This window comes from Nansenia antarctica, assembly GCF_963989245.1.
Source record: "Nansenia antarctica genome assembly, chromosome: 14".
Classification (NCBI taxonomy): Eukaryota; Metazoa; Chordata; class Actinopteri; order Argentiniformes; family Microstomatidae; genus Nansenia; species Nansenia antarctica.
In genome coordinates this window covers 23815426-23825037 of record NC_137684.1, presented here as the reverse complement: position 1 = coordinate 23825037, position 9612 = coordinate 23815426, and the positions used below count along the sequence as shown (strand labels likewise).

General features: G+C 43.8%; 2 protein-coding genes across 2 annotated transcripts; both read right to left on the bottom strand.

Annotated features, from left to right (window-relative positions):
• Positions 1-147: 147 nt before the first annotated feature.
• On the bottom strand, positions 148-3484 carry bida (BH3 interacting domain death agonist). The gene is made up of 4 exons (XM_080545300.1): positions 3388-3484; positions 2367-2697; positions 1978-2102; positions 148-1053 (listed from the first exon to the last, which is right to left on the bottom strand). Exons 2-4 carry the CDS (start codon positions 2635-2637, stop codon positions 859-861), a joined length of 591 nt encoding a protein of 196 aa, XP_080401426.1. The 5' UTR covers positions 2638-2697; positions 3388-3484; the 3' UTR covers positions 148-858.
• A 1338-nt stretch (positions 3485-4822) lies between these two features.
• On the bottom strand, positions 4823-9002 carry wee2 (WEE2 oocyte meiosis inhibiting kinase; the record flags this gene model as incomplete). Its single annotated transcript, XM_080545297.1, has 11 exons — positions 4823-4988; positions 5169-5317; positions 5839-6009; positions 6689-6774; positions 6883-6987; positions 7101-7247; positions 7422-7543; positions 7759-7928; positions 8057-8114; positions 8287-8507; positions 8682-9002. 11 exons carry the CDS (start codon positions 9000-9002, stop codon positions 4823-4825), a joined length of 1716 nt encoding a protein of 571 aa, XP_080401423.1.
• Between the last annotated feature and the right edge of the window lie 610 nt (positions 9003-9612).

The window sequence follows — 9612 nt, the reverse complement described above, 5'->3', positions numbered from 1 at the left end:
GACTCACTTAGTTTTCACTCTGCTGACAACAAAATATGTCATCTCAGTATGGGAAGTTAATACTCGTAAATATGAATTACTTGATTTCCAGTGTAACCTCGTAGTATGAAGTGCGAAAGCATGAAGGACATACCGGTAACTACAGAACCTTAAGGCTGATTTATTAAAGATGTTTTCCCCCCCATACAAACAGTACGTTTTAAGTGATTAGAAGTCAATCTTTAAATTGAATTAACGTTTCATTACGTAACATCAATTCATTTAATTTAAAACATACCGAAATGTATGTTAAAACAAAGCAGTGGGTCGTTACAAAACAGAATGAACCAATTACAAAAATATATTCAAGTACAAACACCTATGCCTCAGTTTGATAGCAACGGTAAAATGAGGATGAACGGATGAGTGACTGCTGTGGATTCACCGCTGACAAGCTCCAACAGTCATATTTAGAAACAACAATTTAAATAAAAAAAAAGTATCAACAAAAATATTAAATAAATACACTGATGTACCATCAGTGCAGATCAGCCCATTATGAACAATTTGAGCTTGCCCCTGAGAATTCGAAGATGAGGAGTGCTCCCTCTATTGATAATACAGAATGTTGGTAATGGACCTATCGCTAAGCCACGCCCCCTTTGAAAACTGACAAACAAACAACGCTTCACTGACCGCGACTGACTGACCGACCGTGACTGAATGACATTCAATCACTTACAATGGCGGGAGTTGGCAAATTTCTGATTTCTGATTTACCACAGCAAATAATATACCGTACATTAGCGATAGGTCCATTAAGTAGGTAATAAAGCACGTGAGTCCTGAACCAAGGGTTCTGATGCTACTGGGCCGAAGTCACCTGGCCATAGCAGAGTTGATGTACTGCAGTGCTGTGTTGAAGAGGCCTTGTAGCAGCCTGGGGGCGCGCTCACACACCCCCTTCACTAGGGCCATGGTGAGGACCATGACGGCCTTCTCCTGGGGCAAGTCCATGCCTGGGCTCTGCTTCAGCACCCACTCCACCTCCATGGACAGATGGTTCTTCCATTGCTGAGGACCAGAGCAGAAACAGGGCTGCTTTAGGACAGGACCACAAACATGCTATACACACAGTTTACATTATCACTCTGTAAACTCTGTAAATCTCATTCTAATCCCTTGCAGAGGCTACCTCCGCCTATACCCTGCATTGTTTATGAATAGATGGACTCAATAGATTATATCAACTATATGCCACAAAAGGTTAAATTCCAAGTCATAACGTACCAGCCACAAGACATATCATGCTGACTTTTCTAGACATTGACATACATTTCTAGTTTTAGAATAACGTTTTACATATCACACTTAAGGCTTTCACACCGCCAAGGCTCCGTGCCGGTTCCGGAACCTAGTCTGGAACCGGCTGGCGTGTTCAGACCGAAAATAAATTGGTTCGGAACCTGAACCGTTGGTTCACAGCTGGAACCAAACATTTGTGGTTCTCAACGCGAACCCAAAACTAGAACCGTAACGTCGTCAGTGGGTGTGTCATATTCTAGGCTGTGAAGACTAGCAAGAAGGAAGGAGACAAAATGTAATCTTAAATCTAATCATTAGTGATTTAAAAAATGATCAAAAATGTCATCATTCTCTCTATTTTCCTCACATGCTCAACAAACACACACACACACACACACACACACACACACACGTGAACTTCGTAAGCCATTTCTATTCCAGTAACGGAGCAGCTGGCTAGTAAGAGAACGTGTTTAGAAAGTGTCTTTTGTTTTTTTTCATAGAAAATAGTGTTCATTTCAGATACTGTAGTGGAAGATATTATCCTCGTTTCCACTGAAGTAGCTGCCATCTTGTTGTGACATTTTTGTTTATCCCGCCCCTTTGTCACCTAATGTTGATGACGCTTAAACTTTGCCTTGGCGGTGTGAAAGCCCCTAACTGTGAGAGGGAAGGGGACAATGGGGACCTTACCTTTAAGGATGACTTCTGCAGTTTCTTGGTCAGATTCTCAGCAGCCTTGGCCACCACCCTTTGCTCAAACTGGTCTGCAATGTCTCTTATCTCAGCAGCCATAACTCTCACGGCCGCATCTTCAGCTGGGTTCATTGGAGGGAACAATACATGTAGGTAGGTTGGAGTAGGATCCATACACAATGTCGACCCATCGCTTATGATCAAGTATGTCAATATTAGAGAACTGAGAAGTATGAAATCCCCTGTGTATGTGCCAGATGGCTTGTTCCACCCTTTTTACAGTAAACACTTTATTTTCTATTTATTAGGCTGTGCAGATGTGTTCCTTCCTCCACCCAGAGGAAGAGTATCATGTATGTAAAAGTATCATAATAAGTCAAACTCACCTGGACCTGGACAGGCCCTATCCACTTGCTGGAGTTGCTGGAGGTCTTTAAAGTCCGTGCTGGCGAGGTTTCCATCTGTCTGAAGCTCGCCATCCGAGTCATGGATCTCAGACCCCAGGCCATAGTTGTTGTTGTTGTTGGTGAGCTTCAGCGACTGGCCCAGTGAGTCCAGCTCCTCCTGGAGCTCGGTGTTGGAGAACCCACTGTCCTGGTGCTGGAGGAGGTAGGTCAGGAGGACCAGGGCTGTGTTGGGGCAGCTCTCCACCTCCATCGGTTGGTGGTGATAACCGCGCTGCTTCCTTGGGTTCGGTCTTGCCCAGTGTCAGTGGACCTGAATGAATGAATGAATGAATGAAAGCTTTATTTCGAACACGTGAAAAAAGAAATAGTTATAACAACAAAAAACTAAACAAAAACAAGAAAAAACTAAACAAAAAACACTATTTACTTCACATGTCCGAAAAGGAGTAGGAAAAAGCATAAGCTTATTTAATCCTACCCCTTCTCCAATACTCAGAGATTAATAATTAATAATCTGCAGTTTCAATATTAATATAATATTTTTTTTATTAAATCAAATGTATTTACGTATTTACATATTTACCAACAATAGAAAACAGATAATGTAACTAAACAAATAATCTGTGAAAACAACTGGTGACTATCAAAGCCCTTCTTCCTCCTCGTACCTCGACCTGACCTGACTTGATCTTGACCACGCTACAGCGAGAGGAACGACTTGTGTTATTGTTGCACTGTAAATAAGTAACTGCAACTCCCAGAAAACACTGTCTGTCACAAGAGGTTTATATCAGATTAAAGTGCAGTTCCAACAAATCAGTTTTAGGAGAGAATGCCGTGAAGCAGGTGGGTAGAGGAAACCGAATGAAGCGCGCTACTTTCTAATTGTTCCAGTAACAAAGCAAGCATGCGTTGTTTAGCGCGCTAAGTTGTCCCAAAATATCTGAATTCAAATTTCAATTCAAAGTGATCGACCAACACATTCGCTGTTTTCACTCACCGTAAATACTTTCAGTGACTTAAGTTTGCTATGTCAAGAGAGCACACACACAAACACCGCTATGTTGACACGGTCTGTGAGTCGGTTCTTCTGGTCGTTTCTGCAGAGAGGAGGAGGAAGTGGGAGTGGTGTTGATAAGGGTGCATCCCCAAAGGCCCACCCCCCATCCGGTCTGGTCTAAAAAAAAAAGAGTGTAAACACTCCTACTAGTTTTGGAAGGATGATGCAAATGTAGGTTAAAAAAAAGTTTTGGTAGAAAAAGTTGGGGAAGTTTTTGTAAAATCCTCCCTTGAAAAAAAAAAAATCCCTCCCTATTGTAATTGCAAAAAAAAAGGATGCAGATCCAGGATTATATCACACACAGAATTACAGTTTTAAAAGTAGACCACATTTCCATGTCATCAATAAAGTTTTGGCCTACTGCCAATTTACTAAAATAACTAATTCATGCAGCTGTAAGTCAAAGCAAAGTAGAGCTTGAATTACTGGCCAAATTTCAAGAAAGGGTGTCGGTTCAAGTTCAGTTCTAACGTGTTTTGAGTCATCCACAACACAAATGCACCATGTGACAGACTTTAGTGGGATTCCCCACAGGGCTGTGACTACTAGATAAGACAGGAGGGAGTCAAAGAAGGCAAGAACACACACGCTTGGCTCTTGAGCTTGGCTTTATGACAACAAAAACAAGTGGTACTGTATGCAAAAGGTTTAGAGGAATCAGCAAGCAGAGGGAATGAATAATTGTTGATGGTGGCAGGCAGTAGCTATTTATTGAGATATGATAAGAACTTGCACATAAGTAATGTGGCTGGACAATGCAACAACCTGGAACCAGTTGTATTGGCACAGCTCAAACAGCAGTGTATCATCCTCTGGGAAGTCCCAACTCAGTCACTGTGGTTTCACACTTTCTGCCACTCCACTCCCCTGTGACGAACCATTTGGGTGAAAGGTCAGAAGACGGAATCTCCTTCTTTAACGGGCAGACTACATGTCTTACAAATAACTCCAACAGGAAGGCCATCTCAACACTTAAAAAGTTTATTTACATTGTTAAAAGCAACACATCCATAAAGTTCTTAACATGACATTGCATTCACTGATGTCTGCAGCAGTTGTTAATTAATGGTCAACTAATCACACGAAAACATGCTTTACCTATCGATAAAGGCCAAAGTGCTGCACAAAGAATGAATGAATGAATGGAGATGTCCAGTTGCAGTCCTTAAAATCACCAATGTCACTGATGCACAAAATAAACCACCCGCAACCTCGTTGTTACCGTTCACCGTTCTGCTCACCAGTAATGCATCCGGCCAGTATAAGATATCCTGACACAAACTTTGTTAAGTCACGCGCATCTCAAGACTTGGGAGAGTTGGGAAAGTCAGGGGTTAGAGGTGCCTTTTGTAAGGCCCAGTATGTGATTGGCCATTCACACAACGTAACCCGGGCAACCAAAGCTCATGGATCTGGCGACATTCCGACCGACCAGCCTCCTTCCAGGTCTGAGTAGTGGTCCCGATTCAGAGGGCCGCTGCAGCCCAGGATGAAGGGCCTGCCGTGGGGACACGGCTGCCAAACGGGCCTCCTGCAGCTCTCTGTGGAAGGAAAGTGTGTCATTTTAGTTTCATGAAATCATTTAAGTTTCATGAAATCATTTAGAAAACGAATAATACATTTTATGTGTAGTTGCACCCCCTAGTGGACACGTGGGCAAACCTTTACACTCCACCTCTCAGCTGTTGGGACAAATTCTGTTTCCATCTCCTCCCCCTCACCTTTCCAGCATGGCTGTCCTGAACTTCTCCACGTTGAGCTCCTGGAGTAGCTGAGCAGCCAGGTTCCCCGTCCTCTCCTTCCTCAGGACGGGGTGCTTACACAGGGCCGACGCAGAGGGACGCTGAGATGGATCAGGATCCAGCAATGTCTGACAAACACAGGGAGAGTACATTTGCATCCATGTGAAAGAGCTAAAACCTTTGGGCCATTTGTTGCTATGAGTATTTGATCTATTCCTTCACAGCAATGGTAAACAAACTATTTAAAGACTTGGACTTTTATATTGTTTATTTTTAAGACACAAAACACATGCAAGACAAGCACTGACGTGAGCCAAACAAACATCAACATAACACAGGGTTCCCACACCTTCTGAAACATCAAATTCAAGCACCTTTCAAGGACTTTCAAGACTCAATTCCCTCAAATTCAAGGACCCAACATGGCATAGTTTGAGACAGAACTAGTTGAGCTAAGTATTTAAAAAAAAAAAAAAAAAATATATATATATATTTTAGAGAGAGAGAGGGGAATTCAAGCACTTTCAATGACCCATGTCTATTTTCAAAAACTTTTAAGACCTTGATTTCTTTTTCTCAAATTCACAAACTTTCAAGGACCCGTGGGAACCCTGATAATATGTTTAGCAATCAAGTGGGAGTACTAAACCTGAATGAGGCGTCTGAAGGCAGGGGAGAGCTCCTTGGGCAGGGAAGGCAGCTGTGCCTTTCTCAGACTGTGCCACTCGTCTCCATTCTGAGGGAGGGGGGGCGCCCCTGCTGCAAGCAGCACAGTGAGGCCCAAGGCAAATATATCTGCCTTCGGAAGGTGGGTGTAGTCCTAGAAGCAGAGAGAATTCTACTCAGGATATATATATATATATGTTACGGTACATGTGGGAAAACGGTTTATGTTGGCATTTCCGGGGACACGGCAGCATAAAACGTTGACTTGGTACATGCTGGCATGTCTAACTCTACCCTTAACCCTACCACCTAACCCTAACCCTAGTTTTCCCACATGTACCGTATTCCCACATGTACCGTAACATATATTACACACGCACACCCTCCCTCTTGTTACATTCCTTGACCATTCCATACGTGCTGCTACACCATCTACTGGTAGGCAGGCACTTAGCCCAAAGTTACTCCAGGGAGACTGTCCCTGTAATCTCTAATTGTGAGTCACTTTGGATAAAAGCGTCTGCTAAATGGTAAAAATGTAAATGTAATGTGCACTCTATTCATTCAAACTCACGTTTCTTCTCAATGGAAGGTTGAAACAACTTGATACGTCAGGTTGGTAAGAAAACTAATTTATTCATGATATCATTAATAAAAGTAAGTGTTGTCGAGCAGCTTCTTTACAAAATACCATCTGCTGTGCATTTCTCATTCACTTTTCTTGGCCTCTATTGAGAACCTTGTCTCCAAAATGCAAAAAAAATCAGACCTCTTGGTTTCACCCTCTTTCAGTCCGACACAAACATTAGTCTAACCAGGTCCATTGGTCTTACCTCCTGCAGGACCTCACTGGCAAGGAAGCGGCTGTCTCCCTCCTCCACCTGTGGACTGTTGCTGGTTGTTACGTGACCGAGATCACCTGCAGAAACACCAAACATAAACCACTAATGGGAAGTCCACGGCACAGAGAACCAAAACTAGGAAAGACATCATTCAAATGGGTATTCAGTGAAATACAAACAGTTACCGATTTTATAAACCACCCCCGATGAAGGGCCTCCGTCCTCTTCCTCTTCACTCTCCCCCTCTCCTCCAGTACTGGAGCTGTGGCCCTGGCAGATGAAGATATTACCTACGAGAAAGAGAGAATGAGAGAGAGAGAGAGAAAATAGGTGGAGGGGGATAATGAGGTGAATGAGAAGCGAGCGAGAGAAAAGAGGGAGTGAGAGAGAAACGAGAGCTCACTGGGTTTGATGTCCAGGTGCACCAGGCCAGAGCTGTGGATGTATTTGAGACCCATGGACACTTGCAGAAGTAGGTCTTTCAACTCCGGCTCAAGAAACAGCTCACCCTGTGTCTCCTTCTCCGTGATGGCATCATAAAGACTCCCACCTGTGTTTACAGCATACAGGGAGAGGATCCAAACAATTCTCCCCATCTCTGGAAACATCTAATGTAGAACATTTTTACGGTAGGACTATTGATGGCAAACGACAAGTGTTTTCCCCCCAGATCCCTTTACCTCCGTGCCTTGGATGACATCGTTCATACATCTCTTCAGCTTACCGTCACAATACTCGTTCTGGATGATCATGCGATCATTCTCTGCCCATGCTGAGTAGTAACGGACAACATGGGGATGATGTCCCAGTACAGCGTGTGCGTACACCTCCTTTAGAGCCAGCTGCCTGGGTACAATGAAGATGAGACACATTCATGGCCTTAAAAGTAGATTAGATACATCACATATAAAACATACTCAAATAATTGTCATTTATGTATAGGCTACAGGAAGTGATGATATCATAACATTAAATGTTACACAACAAGTAAATGTTCTGTATAGATGACCAGAAGGCCCTGGCTATTCTCAGGCGTCGTGAGGCCTGTGTTATTGACTCACTCATTGGCAGAGCCGGCTAGTGGTCGGCGGGAACACTTGATGGCGTACAAGCATCCGTCAAGCCTCTTCACACACTTAAACACCGCTCCAAACTCCCCCTCACCGATGCGCCCCAGCTCCAAAAACTCGCTCTCATACCTTGAAAGCATGAAGGCCTGTACGGCCTGCCTCTACAGAGACAGACAGATGGACGGATGAACAAAAACAGGAAGTCAGAGGGAATGCCAGTGCATTGGCAGGGCCAGAAAGGAACCATGGACCGCAGCCCAAAATGACTCAATTCGATATGGGCTTGTACCTTTGGCGGGAGAAATGTTTCATCCTCCTCGTCGGATGAAGTATGGCTCAGTTTCATTCTGAGAGGAGATAATATGGTGATTAGCTCTCATTATAACCAAGCCTATTCACTGTTGTTGATCATCAGCATTACTCAGACCGCACAGCAAGGCAATGTACAATACACCCACCGATATTAGGAAAGCATAGAACTCACAAACACAACAGAACCCCCTCGAAGAGTTGGGTTACCTGTGCCCATAGTCATCATCATCATCACCATAATCATCACTTCTACTCTTCCTCTTGTAGCGCTCGCTGTTCCTGCGGACAGTGTCGGGGGTGAAGGGGTTCACGTTGACGGAGGGGATATGGCGGGGGTCGGCGGTTGAGCTAAAGCGTAGTGTCCGCTGACTGCGACTGCGACATATCTTACTGGTTGAGGTGGGCAAAGCAGACTTCGACAGCAGGCTCTTGAGGGTAGAACAGTGTGGAGAAATGGTGAACATACATGATGCACATGATGGTATGAGATGCAATCATTGATTTCATCCAAGTCTTAATGTGTCTTAATAATTACTGATCAAAGATTTTGATTGAATTGAATGAAGTTGACCACCAATAAGAAACGTATTCACATCACACACCTTGGGTGTACTGGGAGATTCACAGAGTCTCAACTTCCTCCAGGCAGCATAGGGTATTGGCGAACCAGGCCGGGACGGGGAACCAGCTTGGGATGGGGAGGTAAAGCTCCCGCTGCGATGACGCTGCACCCTGGGGGTCCTGCACACAGAACTGGGACTTCGGATCTGGATGGTTCTGGGACTCCAGTCATTCAAGTTGGGACTTGGGATCTGTAAGTTTCTGGGATTCCAGTCATCCAAGCTGCTGTCACTGCCCTCCTCATCCTCTCCACAGCTCGAGAAGTCAAGCTGGGGCACAGTCCAGTCACCTATCGTCGCCATCCCTGGCTCAAGGGAAAAAGAGCATGGGAAAAGGAGATTGGAACTTTATTTTGAATTGTGTCAGCTACAAAGCAGCGCATGACTTTGAAAATTAAATGTCAAATGGCTTTGCATTATAATTTTAATATTGACAGCGAATGTGCACATCGGGTACATGAAAATGAAAATGCAAATCAATAGAATTGCATTTGAATTTGAATATTGTCTGAAAGAATGCATGCAAAAGTGGAACATGCAATTGCAATCTCATATTGCATTAGCATTTGAATTAAGTCAGCTATATGCTTCCATACTTTACATGCAAAGACATGCTATTTATATTTCTTTCCCCCAACCTTGAAGAAATTCTCACGAGACACATGAGTACAAACATGGCCTACCGAACACGTGCATTGACGCGCATACACCGTTTATGTACGTGCGTGTACCTCTTGTACAACTACACAAGTGCACATTGATAACCTAAACCCCATTGTGAGTTTGTATTCCATATTTCCACGTTTCCACATTGTCGAGAATTTGAAAGACATTTCTGTAAATGTACTTACGATCAAGATGACCCTTCGAACGCCGCACGCTTGAATTTCGCGCTGAGTATGTTAATGAGCAG

What these genes read in the sequence shown, in the direction of transcription:
- bida (XM_080545300.1), bottom strand. Translation starts at nt 2,637, where the DNA reads ATGGAGGTGGAGAGCTGCCCCAACACAGCCCTGGTCCTCCTGACCTAC. An exon ending in TAGGGCCTGTCCAGGTCCAG is followed by an intron (nt 2,103 to 2,366) that starts GTGAGTTTGACT and finishes CAATGAACCCAG; the next exon opens with CTGAAGATGCGGCCGTGAGA. An exon ending in TGCAGAAGTCATCCTTAAAG is followed by an intron (nt 1,054 to 1,977) that starts GTAAGGTCCCCA and finishes TCTGGTCCTCAG; the next exon opens with CAATGGAAGAACCATCTGTC.